Source organism: Malus domestica, chromosome 09 (assembly GCF_042453785.1).
Source record: "Malus domestica chromosome 09, GDT2T_hap1".
NCBI classification, from domain to species: Eukaryota; Viridiplantae; Streptophyta; class Magnoliopsida; order Rosales; family Rosaceae; genus Malus; species Malus domestica.
In genome coordinates this window covers 30,521,577-30,546,389 of record NC_091669.1, presented here as the reverse complement: position 1 = coordinate 30,546,389, position 24,813 = coordinate 30,521,577, and the positions used below count along the sequence as shown (strand labels likewise).

The 24,813-nt window shown below is 40.0% G+C and overlaps 1 protein-coding gene and 1 non-coding gene across 2 annotated transcripts; both read left to right on the top strand.

Moving 5' to 3' along the window:
* Positions 1 to 15,387: 15,387 nt before the first annotated feature.
* Positions 15,388 to 22,066, top strand: LOC103400602 (callose synthase 12). Its single transcript, XM_008339254.4, has 2 exons — positions 15,388 to 20,821; positions 21,644 to 22,066. Exons 1-2 carry the CDS (start codon positions 15,518 to 15,520, stop codon positions 21,647 to 21,649), a joined length of 5,310 nt encoding a protein of 1,769 aa, XP_008337476.3. The 5' UTR covers positions 15,388 to 15,517; the 3' UTR covers positions 21,650 to 22,066.
* On the top strand, positions 18,465 to 18,544 carry LOC114827211 (small nucleolar RNA J33). The gene has a single exon (XR_003776429.1). It is a non-coding gene; the product is annotated as a small nucleolar RNA J33 (small nucleolar RNA).
* Positions 22,067 to 24,813: the final 2,747 nt, after the last annotated feature.

Sequence of the window (24,813 nt, the reverse complement as noted above, 5' to 3'; positions counted from 1 at the left end):
CTAGTTTTATTCTAATGTTGTAAACATTCATAGAATAAGTATGATTGTGTAAATCCTAGATTAGATTTGATTCTAGTTATCCTTTCCTATTACAACTTGTATTACTTGGAGGAGAAGGAATATCTTCTTTCCCTTTACTACTATAAATAAAGGCACAATGTAGGAGGGATAACAACACACACATTCCCCTACAATTCTACAAACACACATCTCTCTTCTCTCTCTCTGCCGCCGGCCCTCTCCCCTTTGTCAGATAAAAATAGACCATAACACGTTATCAGCACGCTCCTACCGCTGCGCTTAGGAATCTGACGTTGGTGATTTTTTTTCTGCATCAAACCAGTTCATCCATATCATCACGCAATCAGGTTCTTTCCAAACAACGGTTTTTAACTCGATATTTTGCAAGCCTTGATAGCATGAACATTCACCATGATGCATGACCCAACTTTACGTTTAACGTATTTTAGATTCTACATAAATTGTGTATGCTTCATAACCGAAATTGCTACGATTATGTGAATTTGATATTTGTCATGAATTGAATCTTACATATGTATATGCATTGAAACTATTATTTGCATATGCATCAACGTAAATATGTGATGCATTGAATTTTACATGCATATAATTATATTTGAATTGAAAAAAAAAAAAATTTTGCGATTTGGGAATTAGGGTTCTAAGTTGAACCCGTGCACTTGCACCATGCAAGCCGCAAGCCACCAGGCCCGTAGCCTGCGATAGCCAAACCCAAAACCACGGCTGGAGTTTCTGCTCCTCGTCCAAACCCGTGACCCCCATTGGAAACCTGACGCCTATGGCGTCCCAAACCCAGAAAATCCGACATGGTGTCGTGATATTCAATCCAATCTCACTGAAATTCCTGAAGAATTTCATCTAATTTGTATGAAATTTCAGTTTAAATTTCATTAGGTTTTCCACGATTTCGATTTGAAATCCACTATGGTTTTTCACACCCGCAAGCATTGGACACCAAGGTGCGTTTGAAGCACCTTGTCCCGACCTTGGAAACGTCGCCTGCAGCGACGCCGTCGACTGACTCCGGCCTTCTTCCTGCCACACACACCCAGCGCCGCTGGGTTTGTTTTGTCCTGTAACTCGAGCCCTAATGGGCTCCTGTCCCTCGGCCTGCATCAACGCCTTTGGGCTTGCTGATGCTTTGAGATGTCACGGCCCAGCCCGTGCACAAAGAAAAAAAAACAATTTTTTTGTCCTCTGGGCTCGCCTGCAACGGCCCAGACCGAAAGAAAAAGAAAAAATCTTTTTGCTTTTGGGCGAGCCTGTAGCGGCCCGCGAAAAAAAAAAAGTTTTTTTTTTTGGCTGCTTAACGCAACCCAGTCCACCCCGTAGGCCTGCAGCCTACACCCGAGACCCTCCCCAGTCCAATTTTTGGGCCTAGGTCTCACGAACCAAATTTTTCAAGCCACCCGTGGCTTCATATTTTCTTTTGAACCGCAAATTTATTCTCGGCCTATATTTTTAGGCCCCGAGATTTTATTATTTAATATTTTTAAATAATATGGGTTTTTATATTTTCACCCACATTTTAATTTGGCCCCGAAGACCCACATAAAATTAATTTAATTATCATTATACAATATTTTTGCATATATTTGTTGCATATTTGTGTTTGCCTGCAGGAATATATGAACCTGAAGTTCATAATTACTTTGAAACCCGAAGTTTCTTATAAACATGCCTTGTTTGAAAACCTGAAGTTTTCTCTTACACATATCACCCATGAAAACCCGAAGTTTTTCATGCAAAATTAAACCAATACATGTCTATTAGAACCTGTATGTTCTACTCCTATGTGAATGGATTGATTTTTCTCCATTACACTAACCACATCTTGTCCATCTATTTGTGATAGAAACATGTCGAATTTGAACAAACTCGACTTCACCGCTTTGGAGGTCTCTGGAAGGAATTACCTCAAGTGGGTTCAAGATGTGAAGCTCCACCTCACTGCCAAGAACTTGCGTCCTGCTATTGAAGAAGCAACAATTGAACCTGTTGGCGAAGCTGAAAAAGTCACTGCTATGATCTTCATCCGAAGACATATTCATGACGCTCTGCAAACTGAGTACCTTGCTGAGGAGGATCCACGTGCATTATGGGTCGCTTTGGCTGATCGTTTCGATCACCAAAAGGACACATTCTTGCCTGAAGCAAGACACGACTGGCAGCACTTGCGCTTCCAAGACTTTAAGTCTGTGAATGAATATAATTCTAAAGTTTGTCGAATCCGATCATTTCTCAAGTTTTGCAATGAAACTTTGACTGAAGAGGATCTCCTGGAGAAGACCTACTCGACCTTCTCTGCTTCTAATATTGTCCTGCAACAACAATATAGAGCTCAGAAGTTCACTAAGTTCTCGGATTTGATCTCTGTTTTACTTCTTGCTGAAAAGCAGAACCAGCTGTTGATGAAGAATCATCAAGCTCGACCTACTGGGGCTACTGCTGTGCCTGAAGCACATTATAGCATTAATCAGCACCCAAAACGCCAAAAGAGGCGTGGTAAGGGCAGCCAGAAGCCATCCCACCAAGGTCAACAGAGTCAAGGCTCATCCAAAGGAGGAAACAAAGCCCAGAAGCGCCCAAACCTCTAAGGCCCCGAACTTCAAGAATAAGGGCAAAGCACTTGCCACAATGAATGACGATATGTGCTATCGTTGTGGTTCAAAGGACCATTGGTCCCGTATTTGCCATGCTCCCAAGAAGGTTATAGATGAATATCATTCTCGTCGTAAGAAGTTTGAATCAAACTTCATGCAAGTGGACGAACCGGAGACTACAAAGATGGAGGTTTCTGACTTTCAGGAGGATACCACTCCTATGGAAGATTAGAATCTTAGACATAGACTTTTTTTTAGTTGAAATAAGACAATTGGGGCCGAATTCCACATAGTGGCCGCACCCCACCTTGTTTTTTGGTTGATTTTGAACAATTTTCCTTCATGTTTTGGATTATTAGTTGGCGATTTATTTTAGATATTCAGTTTTAATCCTTGAATCAATGCAATTATTTTGAATTGATACTTGTTTTTATAAACTTTTATGCATGTGACCAATTCAAATTAATTTTTCATTCTAGGTATGACTAGTGGGAAAGTTAGTTGTCTGGCATATAGTGCAACCACGCATACTGTTTTGCGTGAACGCATCTATTTCACTAACTTCGTACCTAAGAATGCACCTATGACAACCCTCTCAGGCCCATCCAACCTGATAGAAGGATACGGTAAGGCACGTATAATGTTGTCCAATGGTACAATCTTGACCATTGCTGAGGCACTCCATTCTCCATGTTCCGGAAAAACGTTACTAAGTTTCAAGGACATTAGAGATAACAATTACCACGCTGAAACCCACGTAGAAAACGGAGTTGAATTTCTGTGCGTAATTTCCTACGAATATGGCCAGAAGCGTATTCTAGAGAAGATGGAGCGTAACCCGAGTGGTCTGTATACTACGACCATACGCCCCATCGAATGCCACTATGTGGCCGGCCCTACCATAGGGACCGCGCACGAAATTACACTTTGGCATGATCGTTTGGGACATCCTGGATGAATAGCGATGCGCCGTATCCTCAAAACTTCACACGGGCATTCACTAACCCGAAGCTTATGTTCGATCCATGAAATCGCATGTCAAACATGTTCTATGGGAAAGCTTATTACTAAGCCTTCTTATGACAAGATTCGTTCGAATCCTCCCATTTTTCTACAACGGATTCAGGGGGACATTTGTGGACCGATTCAACCTCCCTGCGGACCATTTAGATATTTTATGGTTTTGGTTGACGCTTCTACACGTTGGTCACACGTGTGCTTGTTGTCCACAAGGAACGCTGCATTCTCCAAACTGTTGGCTCAGGTTATCAAGCTCAGGGCTCACCACCCTGATTATCCGATCAAATCTATTCGATTAGATAATGCTGGAGAATTCACATCTAAAACTTTTGATGACTATTGCATGTCAGTTGGGGTTGAAGTTGAACATCATGTACCCCATGTTCACACCCAGAACGGCCTGGCAGAGGCTTTCATTAAGCGTTTACAAATGATTGCTCGATCGTTGGTCATACGTACCAAGCTCCCGATCGCTGCTTGGGGCCATGCAATATTGCACGCAGCAAAGTTGGTCCGCCTGAGGCCTGTTGCGACACAACCATTTAGTGCCATTCAGTTGGTCACCGGATGCGAACCCGACATATCGCATCTGCGCGTTTTTTGTTGTGCGGTCTATGTGCCGATTTCGCCGCCCTTACGTACAAAAATGGGGCCTCAGTGAAGGATGGGAATCTATATCGGATATGATTCTCCTTCGATTATTCGTTACTTAGAACCTTTGACAGGCGATCTGTTTACCGCTCGTTTCGCGGATTGTCACTTCTATGAGACAGTCTTCCCGCCGTTAGGGGGAGATAAGAATGACAACGTTCCGAATGAACGACGCGAATTATCGTGGACGACTCCCACTTTGTCTCATTTAGATCCCCGCACCGCTCAGTCTGAAGCTGAAGTGCAGCGCATATTAGATCTCCAAAGTATAGCTCAGAGCATGACAGATGCTTTCACCGATCTAGCGCGCATGACAAGATCACATATTCCAGCTGCGAATACGCCTGCAAAGATAGATGTACCAAATGTACGACGGACTACCCTCCTGGAAGCCCGGGACACCAATTCTGGTGATCCACGTACATTAGCGGCTAGCCAATCATCTGGCCCTACATAAAAGCGTGGCAGACCCCTTGGTTCAAAGGATTCACACCCCCGAAAGAGGAAAACCACGGCACAAGGTCCTGAAGAACCTACCGTGAATCCGACTATCGCTTACTCATTTTACCCAACTCATGAGGAAATTCTAGATTATGGAAGCGTCCTTGAAGAGACGAATCCTCCTCCCGAGAATCGTGAGATTTCGGTCTATTATGCTAGCTTAGATGATGTGTAGCGTAGAAATGAGATGATTGTCGACGATGCATTAGCATTTGCAGTAGCTACTAAGATCATGTTGAGCGATGACATTGAACCGCGTTCCGTTGATAAATGTCGACGTAGAGCTGATTGGTCAAACTGGAAACAAGCAATCCAAGTCGAACTTGATTCACTTGTGAAACGTAAGGTGTTTGGACCTGTAGTTCCTACTCCTCCACATGTGAAGCCTGTTGGCTACAAGTGGGTTTTCGTTCGGAAACGTAATGCGAAGAACGAAATTGTGCTTTACAAAGCTCATCTTGTAGCACAAGGTTTCTCACAACGCCCCGGGATTGACTATGACGAAACTTACTCACCCGTTATAGATGTGATTACTTTTCGATACCTTATCAGTTTGGTAGTTTCCGAAAAACTGGATATGCAGCTGATGGACGTAGTAACCGCGTATCTCTATGGGGATCTTGATACGGAAATTTATATGAAAGTTCCCGAAGGACTTACATTGACTGGTTCAAATATTTCCAAACCCCGGAACACGCTCTCAATTCGGCTGAGGCATTCACTATACGGTTTGAAACAATCCGGAAGAATGTGGTATAACCGTCTGAGTGAGTATTTGACTAGTCAGAGATATGTGAACAACGAACTATGCCCTTGTGTGTTCATTAAGAAGTCACATTCCGGATTTGCGATTGTTGCAGTACATGTCGATGACATGAATCTCATCGGAACTCCTAAAGAGCTCATGAGAACTGCTTCGCACCTGAAGTCGGAATTTGAGATGAAAGATCTAGGAAAGACTCGATACTGTCTCGGTCTCGAGATAGAGCATTGTTCGGATGGAATCTTAGTACATCAATCGAACTACACCCAGAAGGTGTTGCGCCGTTTTAATGAGGATAAAGCGAAGTCTTCGAGTACTCCTATGGTCGTTAGTACGCTAGATGCAAAGCGAGATCCCTTCCGTCCGAAGGAGGATGATGAAGAGATTTTGGAGCCTGAAGTTCTTTATCTAAGTGCGATAGGCGCTTTATTGTACTTAGCTCAATGCATTAGACCCGACATCTCCTTCGCTGTTAATCTTTTGGCAAGATACAACAATGCACCAACACGCAGACATTGGACTGGCGTGAAAGACATCTTCCGTTACCTTAAGGGTACTACGGATTTGGGCTTATTTATCCCTACGAATCCTCGAATGATGCCGCACCCTATGCTCATCGGGTTGATTCTCGCCTTGTTGGTTATGCCGACGCTGGATACTTATCTGATCCGCACAGGGAGCGTTCTCAAACGGGTTATGTCTTTACCGTTGGAGGCACCGCAATATCTTGGAGGTCAACTAAACAGACCTTAGTTGCCACTTCGTCTAACCATGCTAAAATTCTCGCCTTACATGAAGCAACTCGGGAATGCTTTTGGTTGAGAGCAGTAATGGGCCATATTCGAAGCTCCTGTGATCTTCATCCCGCCGTTAATGCCCCGACGACGATTTTTGAAGACAACGCAGCTTGCATCGAACAGCTCAAGAAGGGTTACATCAAAGGAGACAACACCAAGCATATTGCGCCGAAGTTCTTCTTTACACATCAACAACAAGAGCATCAGAAGATTGAAGTCACGCAAATCCGATCACAAGACAATCTGGCCGACCTCTTCACCAAATCACTACCGAAGGCGACGTTTCAGAAGCTTGTTCATTGAATTGGTATGCGTAAACTTTCTGAGTTGTAACTTTGCTATTTCTCTTTGGAATTATGTCAAACTCAGGGGGAGTATCTTCTGGATACTTGCTTGATCTTAATGTACTCTTTTTCCCTACGATTAGGAGCATTTTTTCCACTAGGTTTTTGCTACCTAACTAGGTTTTAACGAGGCACCCACCTTGGGCTGGTCATATCCCTGATGACGTCCTGTAGACGTTTCTTTTGACTTTACATTTCTCACGCATTTTTCCTTAGACTATGGATTTTGTCCCTACTTGGGTTTTTGCCATAGCCTTAGGGTTTTTAGTGAGACTTACTACTTATGCAAGTTCCTACCTTATTGAGAATAAGCGTTGTTCCTTGGAATCAGTGTCGACGAGTCGACTTCCTCAACTTCTGCATGATGCTAAATCTACCTTAAGTATTTGCACACTCAAGGGGGAGTGTTGTAAACATTCCTAGAATAAGTATGATTGTGTAAATCCTAGATTAGATTTGATTCTAGTTATCTTGTCCTATTACAACTTGTATTACTTGGAGGAGAAGGAATATCTTCTCTCCCTTTACTACTATAAATAAAGGCACAATGTAGGAGGGATAACAACACACACATTCCCCTACAATTCTACAAACACACATCTCTCTTCTCTCTCTCTGCCGCCAGCCCTCTCCCCTTTGTCAGATAAAAATAGACCACAACATCTAAGACCTTTTAGGGTTTTATTTTGTATTAGTATAAATAAGATATTTAGCTATTAGGGTTAAAAAGGGGAGAATGCATGCATTTTGGCTTTAGAGAGCTTTTGACGATTCAAGTTTATTTTCAATGTGTTTTCTATCCATGTTCTTAATAATATTTTATTTTATGATTATTCGTAACTTGTTTCGTTTGCTAGGACAAGGCCACGAGCCTTAGCAAGAATATGTAGTTTCTTTTCAATTTGCTTATGATATTATGCATGCAAGTTTTGAATTATTAATCACTGTGCTTTAAACTATCGAATTGTCTTGATGATTGGCCACCATTACGATATTTAGAAAAGTAATTTGATGCAATTTTAGGGAGGGTTGTCCCTGGAATTGGCGCTGCCTTCTCGTGGTTAATATGTGTAGCTTCTTAGGATGGACGACACGTCTTAAGGGTTATATGATTTTTCAAAAGGATTTCACAAAACTTAATGAGTCTTGCATATTCACATTCGATCTGGATGCCACGGACGAGTTGCATGTTAGATATACGTTCTATGTTGGAGGTTCCAAGTAGGATATATATTAGGAAAACCTAACCTTCAAAATATGCATGTGTAAGTCATAAGTAGTTGGAAGAACTACATAAGATTGTTAAGGTGACGGCGGAACCCTAGTGCTTAAATAGATTGCAAAACTATTTTCTTTTTGTTTTCTTTACTTTCTCAATTGATTTAATTGTTCTTAATTAAATTCGTTTTTAATATTTTAGGTCATTAAATCACCTTCTTCCAAACTTTGTTTTCAAATAATTAATTAAGATTTGATTTTAACAAAAATTATTCATTCAACCCTTGCGGAAAACGACCTTACTTGAGCTGCTATACTACGATAACCTTGTACTCTTGTACTCTTTCAAGTATTTTTAAGTGTTTTTATTCCTACTTTGCCGGTGGTAAAATTACCAATCACTCTCCTCATTCTCGTCCTCTTCGCCAGGACTCGTTTTCCCTCTTCCCAGCTACTGGAGAAGGTTCATCCGCTTGCGACAGTACTGGATGACGATCTTTGTCAGAGAAGCAGTTGTGCATCGCCGACAGACAATATTGACCCTGTTTTGCAGTGTGGCCTTGAGGTTTTCGCGATGGAGCGAATGCTACTTTTCACCGTAAGTCAATGAGGGCGACATTGAATGGGTTTGTTGGGTTTGAGGTTGTGGTGGGATTTGTAATTTGAGAGGCACGGCCTATGGTGGTTCTAATTGGAAAGGGGGCATAAAGTCGTCTGTGGGGAAAGACGATGGAGAAGGTATAGTTCGGGTTTACAGTGGATGAAGATAAGGTGTTGGATTTTCTAGGGTGGGATATGGGGATGTTGGATAAAGGAGGCAGCACAGGATAGGAGAGGGAGGAGAAAAAGAAGGAATTATGGTTGGGGGAGAAGGTGATGGTGGCACGGTGGATTATTCCTTTCTTTTCTAAATTTTTTTTTATCATTTAATTGTTTTTAATATTTACTTAAATTTGTACTTCACATGCCAAATCATTTGAGGCTTTTGAGTCAAACACATACACCACGATATCAGATAACGAAGCATCTTATGGAAATACTAAAAGAGGTAGCAAAATGGTAGAAAAATCAAATTTTAGGTATGTAAGAGACGAAAAAAATGTGAGAATAATGAAATGCGTTTTTTTGAAAAATTGAGGTTAGTACAATAAAAATTATCCTATTAAAGACAAGGTAAATGAACCATGATTAATGTTTGTAATGACATATTAATTTCACAATCTTCCATGAGTATCGCATGTCCATCTAAATGACTAATCAATCGAAGTGGTTAATTATATTGTATGAGATTAGGCTGTAAACGCGTTTTCTCATTCTCTCTCTAGGAAAGCTCTCTCTTTAAAACACCAACTTAGTTCCTCCTTTGTCGCCGGCTCTAGCCTTTGGCTTCAGTGCCAGTGGCAACCCACCCTTATTTTCTTTTACTTTCCTCTTTCTCGCAGCCCTCTACACCTTCCCACTACTCCTCCTCATTCCCTCCCATCTCCTCTGCCTTTTCCCTTTTTTCCTTATTTCCTTTCTCCTTTGCCATTTCCCTCTTTTCCTCATCTCCCATCTCCTTTGCCTCTTTCTTCTTACAACTTCCCATCCCCTTTCCCTTCCCATTTTCCAGGCTTCCTTGAGTTTGGTCTCAATGCCCCTGAGCTTGTCTTAGATTTGGGCTTCATGCCCCTTATCATTTTTACTGTTTTCTATCTATTACTTTTCCTTTCTCCCTCTTCTTTAGTTGTGATATTCCTTCCCTTCCCCATCATGTGCTGGGATATGCGGGCCCTGATTCAAAATTGGATATCAAATTCATTTCCCTCCCTCACTTCCCCTCTCCCAACCGACATATGTTGGATCCTCATCGAGGCCAAGTGTTATGTGACCTCCGTCACAGTAAAGGTATTTCACATGCCCCTTAGCCTCACCTTCTATCTATATGGTACTTTGCTTGCATATATTTACAGGGGTTCGTGAAGAGGATTTGGATCTGGTGTCTACTTTCTCAGTTCAGAGTTGGCTTCTTTTGAGGATGTGACAGCTGCAGCGGTTTGGTTTATCCTGCTCCAGATTAGGGTCTTTTTGTTGTTTGTTTTTCTACCTACAGGCCAAAGTTTGTGTGAGCCTTCAACTGTATCTTAGGTTGCAGCACTCTTCTTGCTTGAGTCTTTTTCCTTACCTACTGTTGTTTATGGGAGGCCTTTCGGTCTCTCTCTCTTGTTACTAGCTAGTTTATTAATGAAAGTAATGTTGGATCAAGAAAAAAAAAATCAAAGTGGTTAAGCTTCCAATGTCAACTTATACATAGTCTAAATAATGGTTGAATGGGCCTCCATATAACAAGAGTATAAATAAGGTACAAGCACCACCCTTCAAATATTTTGATCTACACCTTAATTTATCGTAGTTTTATTATATTTCAGCTCTTGATTTTTAATTTTATGAAAACTTGTTTGATAACTGTTTTAATTGAAATCAAAATCAATTTAAATTTTAAAGAAAAACTCATAAAAATGTTTTCAAGTTTTGCTTTCAGTTTTCATTGTGTGTGTGTGTGTGTATGTGTATATTTATTTATTTATTTAAATTAAGAACTGAATTTATGAGTTTATGTGGGGACCTAGTCCTAAAGGATGTTTTTCTTGTTAAGATCTGCAACTTGAATTCAGACTAATAATCCTCATAAAGCCAAAAACTTTAAATAATTTTTGGAATCTATAATGTTTCTCACAAGGCAAAAATCTTTGGTTAGCTTTTTTAAGGAAAAGGCTTCAGACAAGAGAAAGATTGAGTAATATTTTTCCCCAATAGTGACACATCTTCTTTGATTATGACATTGTTAAAAATCATATGTTGTTACTTGTATGGTGACCTCTTTGAGCACATCGTTTGTTGAATGGACCACACAACTATGTCGCAATCCCACCACTGATTACCTTTCATTCTCTTGGCAAGATCATCATGTTGTGTTGGCAGATTTGGGGCTCCATAAATCTTTGGGTTTTTGGCAAGTCTAATCCCACCCCTTAACTTGAAACCACTAATATTGTAGTTTAGTGATATTTCTCTTCAACTTAAATAAGACGTTTTAAGTTTAATTTGGTCTCAACATTTTTAAACATTCCAAACAAGCACCCAATATTAAAAATGTCATGTTTGTTAAGCCCTAATATGGAACCCAATGATCAAATAGGTATTGAATTGAATCGAATTGAAAATGGACCTGAATTGAAATTATATCAGGAGGACAATCTCTTAATAAAGAAGAGGGTTAAGACTTTAGATAGGGTTTCAAGGAGCTTGTTTTTTCTCATGTGATTTCTTGCTGATTCTCGGGTTGTAAAGTTTCCAGTTATTCTTTGTAGGTGGTGAAGATGGTGGTGGATGCATCATGGTAGTGCATACCATTTCAGCAACCTCCATGACCTTTTTCTCGATGTTGGAGGCTTGATTTGTTAAGTAGAGTTGGTGGTTTTGCGTTGGGTTTGGAGGTGATGACCCGATGATGGTGGTGGTAACTGTTAGTTGGTGGCCACTATGCTTCCTTGACTTTCTATTAATTTTAGAAACAAAGTAAGCCTAGTTAATCTAACATATTTTTAATTGAGGCGTAATGGATGTGACATTTTTAATAAGTTGAGTATTTGATTGGAATCTTTAAAAAGGTTGAGATCAATTTGGAATGACACTAAAATGCAGGGGATTTTGGTACTTAATCCAAAAAATTATTGTACTAATTTATTAAACCAGTGAAAATTTCCTCTTTGGTTCTTAAGTGCCCCTCCTCCCTTCTTTATTTCTTACTCAATCATGTCTAAACCTTGTTAAATTGTTTACAGTTTGTTAGTTTAAATGAGTCTTAGATTGTTAATACCAGAATTACAGAGAAAAATAGGAAATTTAGCATTTGTAAACATTAGCTCTATTTTTTGTCACACAAAAAAGAGCTTTATATTTATAAGGTGCCCCTTTTGACTTAAATTTTTTATTTTGCTTCTGCTTTAGAATGTATATTTATCATTATTATTAAAAATTGAAAACCAAAACCCGAAATAGTTATTAAAAGAGTCGCATCCAAAGTGTAAACCAAAAATGGACCTTGCGGATCCACATTCCATAAGCACCAAAACCCAAATGTTAAAAATATCCCGACCACCAAACACGTTTGGCCTTCACAAAAAGAAAATATACCAATGAAATTCATGTTGGATTCTGTCATAGGTATGTCTGAGAGCGACGTTTGCGAGACGCGCAGCGCTCGCGCGAATTCAAACGGTTGCTTTTGGTGCGAGCGGGAAACTGCCTCAGAAGTAGAAAAAAAACGTTTGGACATAGTAAGACCATCTCCAACCGATATAGCTCTCCAATAAATTATATTTTAATGAACAGTGTCATGCCATATTTCATACCATCTCCAACCAAAATAGCTAAAGGGTCATAGGCCAAACATAGTCTTGTGCCAAAAAATTATCTACAACCGAGAAGGTCAAAGGATCATAGGACAAACATAATTTATTATTTTAATTGAATTAATATAGTTAATTAAATTAAACTACCATAATAAAATAAGATTTTTGGACATAGGAAGATTATTAAAAATGAGGTAAGATAGTATGGAATTGTGAAAAGTATGTGAGAAATTGTGTAGAAAAAAAATCCTTCAAAAAAAAAAAAGTGGGCTGGGCAAAAAACATCGTCCAAAAAAAAAGTGGGTTGGGCAAAAAAAAAAGTGGGCTGGCTCGTTGGGCTAGCTAGCTGGTTGGAGATGGCCAATTCATTGGCCTAATTTGGTGCTTTTGGCCCAGTGGGGCCCATAAGCCCTTTGGCCTAAGCCTCGGTTGGAGACTTTTTTCATGTCATTTCGGGCTATTTTCGACCCTATAACCCTCTGGCCGGATCGGTTGGAGATGGCCTAACCTTCCCCTCGAAGGCTTGACCCCAAAATATAAAAACAAAAATACCTCCTAGTTTAAGGACTCTTTCTCTCTCTCTCTAGATTTGAACTTGTACTAGTAGATTCATATCATCCGGAAATTGAAAGCCGATAATGTGAAATTCTCTTTTTATGCTTCTCATTTGTATTTTTAAATATAATTTTTTGGATGTCAAGTATTTTATTTCTTGCATATTTTTGTTTTCATTGACAATTATAACTATGTAGAGACGTCTCCTTAAAATGAGACCAATAAAAATTATAACCTATTATAATATGGAGTTTATTCTATACATAACTAGTCCCAAGTTGGAACCAAAATTTTTATGATGACTTAGTTTATTCTATTATAGAGTGTTACTTTAGAGGTGTTTTTTACTATATGAGCACGTGATGGATTATTTCTTGTATTAAAAAAAATTATGATGAGAAGAGAAATTAGAAATTAAAATTGATTTATGCTATAGACACTAATTTTTCAATTTTCAAAATTTTGATTGGATTTTTATTGCAAATCAAGGTAGGCTTATTATATTAACACCCCCCACATACTTAATACACCCTACATTTGTTTTTTCAATTAAAAATTATCATAATACACCCCACATGCTTCCCCATAATACTCTCACACCCCGGGTTCTCAATATACACCTTACATTTTCTACACGCACCCTATATTTTCTATATACCCTACATTTCTCAAATCTTATAAAGCTTTTAATTTGGACAAAAAATGTCAACTAGAATTTTGACAAAACATGCCGCTTGGGATTTAAAGCATATGTGGGTTGTTTTCAATTCCACCATTAAAACCCATGACGTCTGTTTTTAATATTTGGTGGTAATTTTAGGTGTTTAATTCTCATGTAATCCATGTGATCCCTAAAAGATGAATACGAACATAGAAGCTTGAATAGCGTAGCAAAATCAAGATTAAATAATTATCGATGTCGTCAAAATCACTAAAAAAAATTAAAGTCTTACCTCATGTGAAGCTTCCGAAACATCAATATCGTGTTTCATTCGTCAAAAATATTTTTTCTCAATCAACATGTTTGTAGTTTTATTGGTTAGAGTTTTGTTCAACAATGAAGGATCGGGGGGATTTCGATAGTTAAAGAAGATAAATAATACATTAAAAGTGAATTGGGATGTATTTAGAATTCTTTTTAAAACCTAATAAGGTCAAAATTGCCATTGCATTGTATGGTAAATAAGTTATTCATATTAAATTTTAATGTGGAGTGCATTCAACATTTTGTTGGGTGCTAATATAAAAAGCCATCAAGGAATTGAGCAATGTTGTGATATTCTTAAGAAAATCTTGCATATAACTGTGGTTAGGGGCGGATCCACTCTTAGATCGGGTAGGTTACATCTCTGAGGACCACCGAATGGTCTGAAGACTCTGAACATGTGATGGAAGAAACCACCCTGGCTTTGCTATTCTTGGGCTTGGTTACAACGAAAAAGAAAAGAGTTTTATCTCCCTTTCTCACGTGAGCAACTCTCATTTTTTAAAAAATTGTTATCCAATCAGGTTGTGACATCCTAGCATTTTAATTAGCAAAAGGATGATATATTACTTAATCAATAATTTATATCATATGTTTGACACCGTTATTTAAAAATATATATCTATAAATATTATACAACCTTTGAAAAGTATTTCGTAAAGTACTATGAACTTGTAGTTGCTTGCACTTTCATCTTATACCATCATATTCACTGAATTACCAAAGCAAAATTCTGATATTTTCTAATGTTCTATGTTTAATAATAAACCTACTTAAAATAATAAACCTCAAATTCTCAATACAAGTATAGTTCTTTGTAAGTGAATAAGCAATTACTTGTATGATATATAGTAAGTTTACTTAAATCTGCCTAGACCCCATCTAGGTGTATGGATGCCCCAACTCGCAGTCGGACTAGCATCTAATGTTGCTTGATTAGGATCACCCAAAATGAAAATCTTCGAACCGCCACTTACTACAGTATGAAAAGTCATAACTTTATATATGATATTAACGAGCAAGTGAGCAAATTCGCGTATTTAGCACTCATACAAGTTTAGTTTTTTTTTATATTTAAAATAACCGATATTATCTACATGCACCAAGGGGCTGAGAGAGTGTGGTATGTTTCGATGTGCTAGCAATAATATGATTCAATTTGCATTCGTTACTAAAAAAGAAAATTAATGAAAATGACTTGAAAACTTTAAGTTTTAATCAAAATGAGAAAATGGTGTTATAAGTGAATAGTATCAAGAGTGATTTCTTAAAGTAAAAATATCATTTTCGTTAAAAGTTAATAATAACGAAAGTGTTTCGTTAAAACTCTCTTATTAAAAATGATTACCATATTCAAATAAATTTTCCTTAAAGAAAAAAGCGCAAAGCAAACTGAAAGAGCAAGAAATTTGAAATAGACGGTAACTGTCAAAGCAACGACTAGAAAAGGAAAACGCAACGACGTTAACGCGCTCCCTCCCGCCTTCTTCCTCTTCGGCCCTTATCCCGCCCCTTCTCTCTCTACGTCCATCTCCCCCAGTCGTCCCCGTCTTCTCTCTCCCCTCATCAGAATCCAGAAAAAAGAACCAAACCTAAAACCACCCTCCGTCGTACACACCCTCCGTGCTACCAATCCTCCATGTCATGAGTATCCGGCAGGGTACTCCATCGTCCGCCTCCGACCCCGACTCGGAGCCCTACAACATCATCCCCGTCCATAACCTCCTATCCGACCACCCCTCCCTTCGCTTCCCCGAGGTGCGCGCTGCCGCCGTCTCCCTACACGCCGTCGGCAACCTCCGCCGTCCTCCTTACGCCCAATGGCAGCCTCACATGGACCTCCTCGACTGGCTCGCCCTCTTCTTCGGCTTCCAATACGACAACGTCCGCAACCAGCGCGAGCACATCGTCCTCCACCTCGCCAACGCTCAAATGCGCCTCAATCCTCCCCCGGACAACATCGACACCCTCGACGGCGCCGTTGTGAGGAAATTCCGGAAGAAGTTGCTCAAGAATTACACCAGCTGGTGCTCCTATTTGGGGAAAAAGTCTAGCATTGGGATATCTGACCTACCGCGCGAGGCCGCCGCCGACCAGCGCCGGGAGCTGCTGTACGTGTCGCTGTACCTGCTTATCTGGGGCGAGGCGGCGAATCTGAGGTTCGTCCCTGAGTGCTTGTGCTTTATTTTTCATAACATGGCCTTGGAATTGAATAAGATCTTGGAGGATTATATTGATGAGCAGACGGGTCAGCCCGTGATGCCTTCGACTTCGGGGGAGAATGCGTTCTTGAATGGTGTTGTGAAACCCATTTACGAGACGATTCGAGCCGAGGTGGAGAGCAGCAAGAATGGGACTGCCCCTCATAGTGTTTGGAGAAACTATGATGATATCAATGAGTATTTCTGGAGTAAGAGGTGTTTTGACAAGCTCAGGTGGCCTGTTGATGTTGGGAGTAACTTTTTTGTTACTTCTAGTAAGAGTAGGCATGTGGGAAAGACTGGGTTTGTGGAGCAGAGGTCCTTTTGGAACTTGTTTCGGAGCTTCGACAAGCTCTGGATCATGTTGATTATGTTCCTCCAGGCTGCTATTATTGTTGCTTGGGAGGAGAGGGAGTATCCGTGGCAGGCGTTGGAGGAGAAGGAAGTGCAGGTCAAGGTTTTGACTGTGTTTTTCACTTGGGCTGGTTTGAGGTTTTTGCAGTCGTTGCTTGATGTGGGGATGCAGTATAGTCTGGTTTCGAGGGAGACTTTGGGGCTCGGCGTGAGGATGGTGTTGAAGAGCATAGTTGCTGCCGGGTGGATTGTGGTTTTTGGGGTGTTCTATGGGAGGATATGGACGCAGAGAATTCAGGATGGGAATTGGTCCACCCAGGCAAATAATCGGGTGGTGAATTTTCTTGCGGTGGCGGCAGTTTTCCTCCTACCTGAGCTTTTGGCTTTGGTCCTCTTTATTCTTCCTTGGGTTCGGAATTTTCTTGAGAACTCAAACTGGAAGATATTTTACATATTATCTTGGTGGTTTCAGAGCAAAACTTTTGTTGGCCGTGGCTTGAGAGAAGGCCTCGTGGACAATTTTAAGTACACTTTGTTCTGGATTTTCTTGCTTGCTACGAAGTTTTCTTTCAGTTACTTTATGCAGATTAAACCCCTGATTCGCCCGTCAAAAGAACTCATAAAACTTAAGAATGTGAACTATGAAATGTACCAGTTTTTCGGCAACAGCAACAAATTGGCAGTGGTATTGCTGTGGCTTCCAGTCGTTTTGATATATCTCATGGATTTGCAGCTGTTTTATTCGATTTACTCCTCTCTTGTGGGGGTAGGAGTGGGCTTGTTTGCACATTTGGGTGAGATACGAAATATCGGGCAACTGAGGCTGAGATTCCAGTTCTTTGCTAGTGCAATTCAGTTTAATCTCATGCCAGAAGAGCAACTGTTAAATGCAAGGGGGACTCTGAGGAGTAAGTTTAATGATGCCATCCACCGGTTGAAACTGAGGTATGGGCTTGGACGACCTTATAAGAAGCTTGAATCCAACCAGGTTGAGGCAACCAGGTTTGCGTTGATATGGAATGAGATCATTTTGATCTTCAGGGAAGAAGATATAGTTTCTGACAGTGAGCTCGAGCTGTTAGAGCTGCCACAGAATTCTTGGAATGTCAGGGTTATCCGCTGGCCTTGTTTTCTTCTTTGCAATGAACTACTGCTGGCACTTAGTCAGGCCAAAGAGTTAGTAGATGCTCCCGATAAGTGGCTCTGGTATAAAATATGCAAGAACGAGTATAGGCGCTGCGCTGTTATAGAAGCTTATGATTGCGTCAAGCACTTGCTACTTGACATTGTCAAACGCAACACAGAAGAACATTCCATTATGACAGCCTTTTTTCAGGAAATTGATCACTCTCTTCAGATTGAGAAGTTCACCAAAACATTTAAAACAACGGCGCTTCCACAGCTCCATGCAAAGTTGATCAAACTTGTTGAGCTTCTGAAAAACCCCAAGCAAGATACGAACTGTGTGGTAAATACTCTGCAGGCCCTTTATGAGATTGCCATTCGAGATTTTTTCAAGGAGAAAAGAAGTACTGAACAGCTGATGGAGGATGGCTTGGCTCCTCATAATCAAGGCTCCTCTGCAGGGCTGCTTTTTGAAAATGCTGTTGAGTTGCCCGATCTTAATAATGTATTGTTCTATAGGCAGGTTAGGCGCTTGCACACAATACTCACCTCTCGGGACTCGATGCAGAATATCCCAGTTAACCTTGAGGCAAGACGCAGAATTGCCTTCTTCAGTAACTCCTTATTTATGAACATGCCCCATGCCCCTCAAGTTGAGAAAATGATGTCCTTCAGTGTGCTGACCCCGTACTACAGTGAAGAAGTATTGTACAACAAAGAACAACTACGTACAGAGAATGAAGATGGGATTTCTATCCTGTATTATTTACAGACAATTTACGTTGACGAGTGGAAAAACTTTATGGAGAGGATGCGCAGAGAAGGAATGGGCAGTGATGATGAAATTTGGTCAACTAAGTTGAGAGAACTCAGGCTCTGGGCATCTTACAGAGGCCAAACACTTACGAAGACCGTAAGGGGAATGATGTATTATTATCGGGCTCTTAAGATGTTGGCTTTTCTGGATTCTGCATCAGAGATGGACATTCGGGAAGGATCACAAGAACTTGGTTCCATGATGCGAGACATTGGCTTGGATGGCTTGACTTCTGAGAGGTCACCTTCTTCCCGGAGTTTAAGTAGAACAAACAGTTGTGTGAACTCGTTGTACAAGGGTCATGAGTATGGAACTGCTTTGATGAAATTTACATATGTGGTTGCATGCCAGATATACGGAACACAAAAAGCGAAAAAAGATCCCCATGCTGATGAAATTTTATATTTGATGAAAACCAACGAAGCACTTCGAGTTGCTTATGTTGATGAGGTTTCAATTGGCAGGGAGGAGAAGGAGTACTATTCTGTTCTTGTGAAGTATGATCAGAAATTAGAGAAGGAGGTGGAAATCTACCGCATAAAGTTGCCTGGTCCGTTGAAGCTCGGAGAGGGAAAACCAGAGAATCAAAATCATGCCATTATCTTCACTCGTGGTGATGCAGTTCAGACGATTGATATGAACCAAGACAATTATTTTGAGGAGGCGCTCAAAATGCGGAATCTATTGGAAGAATACAAGCGCTATTATGGCATCCGGAAGCCTACTATCTTGGGAGTCAGGGAGCATATTTTTACTGGTTCTGTCTCATCACTTGCTTGGTTTATGTCAGCTCAGGAAACAAGCTTTGTCACCTTGGGACAACGGGTGCTCGCGAACCCTTTGAAAATTAGAATGCATTATGGTCATCCAGATGTGTTTGACCGATTTTGGTTCATGACTCGAGGTGGCCTCAGTAAAGCTTCCAGGGTCATTAACATCAGCGAAGACATTTTTGCAGGCTTTAATTGCACGTTGCGGGGTGGAAACGTCACACACCATGAATACATTCAAGTCGGCAAGGGAAGGGACGTTGGATTCAATCAAGTTTCCATGTTTGAGGCCAAAGTTGCTAGTGGGAATGGGGAGCAAGTTCTCAGCAGAGATGTCTATAGGTTGGGTCACAGGCTAGATTTCTTGCGGATGCTATCATTCTTTTATACTACAGTTGGATTCTTTTTTAATACAATGGTTGTTGTTCTTACTGTGTATGCATTTCTATGGGGCCGGCTTTATCTAGCTCTTAGTGGTCTTGAAGGTTCTATTTTAGAAAATGATTCTAGTAACAGAGCGCTCGCTACAGTCTTGAATCAGCAGTTCATTATCCAACTTGGTGTGTTTACTGCCCTTCCAATGATAGTGGAGAATTCCCTTGAGCATGGATTCCTTAATGCTATTTGGGATTTCTTGACAATGCAACTCCAGCTTTCATCAGTTTTCTACACATTCTCAATGGGAACTCGTACCCACTTTTTTGGGCGAACTATTCTTCATGGTGGTGCAAAGTATCGTGCAACTGGACGTGGCTTTGTTGTGCAGCACAAGAGTTTTGCAGAGAATTATAGGCTCTATGCTCGTAGTCATTTTGTGAAAGCAATTGAACTTGGGTTGATACTTATTGTTTATGCATCACATAGTCCTGTAGCTAAGGGCACTTTTATTTACATTGCCATGACCATCACGAGTTGGTTTCTGGTCATGTCATGGTTTATGGCCCCCTTCGTTTTCAATCCTTCTGGCTTTGATTGGTTGAAGACTGTAGATGACTTTGATGACTTCATGAACTGGATTTGGTATCGTGGCAGTGTGTTTGCAAAAGCTGAACAGAGTTGGGAAAGATGGTGGTATGAGGAGCAGGATCATCTAAGGACTACTGGCCTTTGGGGAAAGTTTGTAGAGATAATTTTAGACCTCCGCTTCTTCTTTTTCCAATATGGGGTTGTATACCAGCTTGGCATTGCTGCTGGAAGTACCAGTATTGCTGTTTACTTGTTGTCTTGGATCTATGTGTTTGTGGCTTTTGCCATTTTTGTGGTGATAGCATATGCTCGGGACAGATATGCTGCAAAAGATCACATTTACTATCGGATGGTGCAATTTCTTGTCATCAAACTTGCATTACTTGTTATTATTGCCCTGTTGGAATTCACCGAGTTCAAGTTCATAGATATTTTCACTAGTCTTCTGGCATTCATTCCAACTGGGTGGGGATTGTTATTGATAGCACAAGTATTTCGGCCCTGTCTACAGCGCACTATACTGTGGGCGGTGATTGTTTCTGTGGCTCGACTATATGATATTTTGTTTGGGGTGATTGTAATGACACCTGTGGCAGTATTATCATGGTTTCCTGGTTTTCAGTCTATGCAGACTAGGATATTGTTTAATGAAGCATTCAGCCGGGGCCTTCGTATATTCCAGATTGTTATGGGAAAAAATTCCAAATCAGATAAGGTAAATATGTAATCATTGATCTTTTAGGGAAAACTGTGGAGTGTATTGCCATCTCCTATCTTCTATTTATGCCAGTTCACTAATTTACTCTCAGTGACTGTCCAAACCTATGATTGTGTCAGGCTCAATACATTATGCGGTTCAACAATAAACAATAACTACTGTTGTTTTGTTTAATATGGCACAGGGCATAACTATATAATTACGTTAAATATGTGTTCAGTTCATCTGATGAATCTAAATTCTATTTTTAACATGTCTTTTAATGTAGGTCACTTTCAACCGTTGATTTTGATTGCATGTTTTCCGAGTAGCATTTACAGTCAGCAACTGTTTCAAACCTTTGTAATTTGCATATTTCCTCTTAGTCTCTGCGTATGCTGTCTTTCTTTACCCGCACATTTAGTTCTGTTTTGTCATAGTGAATTGGTTTACTTTTGAATATTTGATGTACTAATTAACTTGTCTAGCTTGTGATATGTGATTTGGAGCTGTCGTCCATTGTTTACATTTACTCGTTTAGAGTTACCAAACAAGAAATTAAGCTCCATTTTTTTCGATTTTATGGTCTCCATATATCTCTTTTGAAATTGATCTCCGCAAATCGGTTGTGGAGTTTCACATACTTGCATGGAGTTCTGATGCTGTTATAATGCATTAGAAGTTATATCTACTGCATTTATCTGGGATGCCCGTTTTTATGCATAAATGGTGAACTTGTCATTTACTTAAACCTTCTTTATTTGTGATGCCTGATTTCTGAGTTTGTATGTTTCAGTTTTCCACGTTACTGACAGGATTGCATTTTTTGTTTGTTTGCAGATTTGATGTTAGCACGAGTGTAGAAAATCTCGAGAAGTTGAGGGTTTACATTATAGTTTTGATTTGTTGGGAGCTCTTACGTGTGTTTCAAGGAGGTATGATGTATTTTACATTCACGGAGGAGTGTTCTTCGACGCTGGCTTCATCTTCCCAATTTACTTGTGTAAATAGTAAATGATCCCATAGATACCATTAACCTCTAACTGGGGAGCTTTTGCTTTTAGTATGATATGTAGTTACCTCCCGTCATCTCAGAGGGTGCAACTTTTTGCATTGTGTCTATATTGAGTGTAGTTTGCCTTGCTGTGGTAGCTTCTCCAGATTGTTACAACATTTTTGTAATTCTTTTGTGAGTTACCCTCTCTCATTTTCTCCCACCTGCTGTACTTTTGGTCTTGAATCTTGACGTACAACGTGCTCGCTCTTCTATGTTTTCTTTTAGCATTGAGACATACTTGAGCGCATGAAAACGTTGAAAACGAATCGACTGTTGCGATGATTTGCAGTTCAATGTTAACAGGCTTGCTCGACTTGAAAGAAAAGCAAATGTGTCTGGTAAGCTGGTTGCTGAATAAGCGAGGTACGTGAATTGGCTTGCGATTTTCTGTTACGGGTGAGTAATGTCATCTGTATATTGTCTTTAGCAGTTTGTGAGATTTGTCATAGCATTTGGGGGCTTTTTTCATGGCAATACATTACCCCCTCGTTATGCTTGACGTATCTTTTTAATCGGCTGGTTCTGCTTGACATGTTTGCCTGAAAAATCCTCGGACTCGTGTCTAAAAGAAGTCATTCCTCTTTACACACGGCACATTTTGCGGACTTTATTGTTTGTTTGTACTTTGAATAAAATATTTTTATGTATGACACTTCATGAGTTGTAAAATCTCACAGAATCCTATTGCGTTCTGTTTGTTTTATTATTGAACAAAAACTTTATAGTGTTTAGAGTATAGAATTCTCCGGATTTTTTAACCGTTATATATATATTTTTTTTTTGGTTCAATGCCAAAAGAACGGTTTCTTATATAATGGACTGAATCAGATCATCAAAAAGTCATAAGACACATACATCAACTGTTGCAAAGAGGTGACCTTCTTCATGAAGGCAGAATCATATACGTAATAGTCTTCAGTAAAGTTACGTTGGACATGGCCCCCCATCCGGCAGACGCGGCAATTTGCACAGTAAGCTTTTAGCATGATTTAAGCAATTGTTAAAGAAAGAGTTGAAGTTGACCTTTCATGGGTAAGGATTTTGTTAGTTTTGAATACGAATAGTAAATTGCCCTGGATTTGTCGATTTCTCTCTAAACTTAGAAGTAGTTGTCAGTGTTCCATGAGCTTTAATTTTAGTCAATTATTCCTTGAAATTGTATAATTGGCCAATTTTTCATCCGAATTTTAATTTTAACCGATTAACCGATTATCCTCTGAAGTTTTATAATAAATAAATTTCCCTTTGAACTTTAATTTAATAATTGTAAAAAGGTAATTTTATCCATAATGTGGGCAATATATTGTTTTTTCTTTTGTTCTGCTAGTTGACTCTGTACACTTTTTGTTTGAATTTAAGGTTAGAGGGGGATTAATGTCACATCCCAGACCGGCTCTGTCGTAGCATGATATTGTCCGCTTTGGGCTCAACGTTCCCTCACGGTTTTGTTTCTAGGAACTCACGAGCACATTCCCAGTGGGTCACCCATCCTAGGATTGCTCCCGCCCAAACTCGCTTAACTTCAGAGTTTCGATGGAACCCGAAGCCAGTGAGTTCTCAAAATGCCTCGTGTTATATGAAGGTGGGCATGTACATATAAGGCACATCACCCCCTCTCTGTTAGTCGATGTTTGACCTGAATCGAGACATGTTGGCTGTCACGTGAGGGTGACGTAGCCTAGTGCGCAACAGAAGTTATAGTAACAAGAATATGTGAATAAATAAATAAAAACCAAACCTAAACTTATTTAAACTAGAGATAATATATATATATATATATATATATATATATAAGTGTGGAAGTGACCAAAAACCAAATACAAGTATTTAGAGCATAGGCAATCCAACAGTGCAATCAAATTGAACAAGTACTAATTATACAAACAAGGAGAATATCCCTACATTTCTATCTTCTAATTGGCTTTTGAATCATTGAAATTGGTTGAGAATCGAGGCTCTGAAAGTCGAGGGAAAAATTTGCAAAAAATCGTGGAGATGGCGCGTGGTTGCTTGTGCAGCCACCTTGTGGTGGATCTGGGAGGAACCTGAGGTCCCTCCTTAGGGTCCTCGATGTGCCAGTATCGAATCAGCCCTCCGTTTTTCGAAATTCGTCTGTTTTAAAATAGTTTCTTTATTAGCGGTACTTTGTACGAAAACGCGTTTATATATTAGTACGTTACGTATTTACCTAAATGGTTTCGTTTCTAGGCGAAATGCATCGCAAGGATTCTCGATGCTACGAGGCGGGTCTGACTTGGTGACATGATCAGTGAGTGGGCATTTGTTTATATATATATATCTTACTGTTTTCAGAAATGTTTTAAATTGATTATGCATAGCATGCCATGACTTAAATGTGTTATATTTAAATATTGCATTATGATGAGATTTGTGATTATGTCAAATGATCCTGCGGAGGCGCATGCAAGTTCAGATGAGTTATTATGAGATTGAAATGGTTGCATTATATGAGCACACATATATTCATTTAGAGCTCATCATTGATGCACCCCGGTGTTAGTGTTCCCACCTTGGGCCATGGCATAGCCTTCACGTGTATGTTCACCTCTCGCATTGCACGCTCGCCTTGGATCCAAGTAGGTGCTAGCCTGTCGTACAAACTGCATTAGACAATTCCGACTCGTAGGTGACCCGTGATTTATTGTTAGTCATCACGTGATCGTAGCACTAGAGCGTACATATTTACACCCAGCTTGTCGTACAGGTCACACTAGGTGACTCTGACTTGTGTGCTAGCATAGACTGATGAGCAATAGGTCCAGTCGTACATGTCATATTAGGTGACTCCAACTGGCATGCTAGTTAGACTGATTTCACACCTGGTTTATGCTTATTATTGCTGAGATATTGTGGCATGGCATGCTTCTATTTTCACTGCACTCATGCATTTGTTTTCGTACTTATGTAATATTATTTTTTGAAAACTATACGG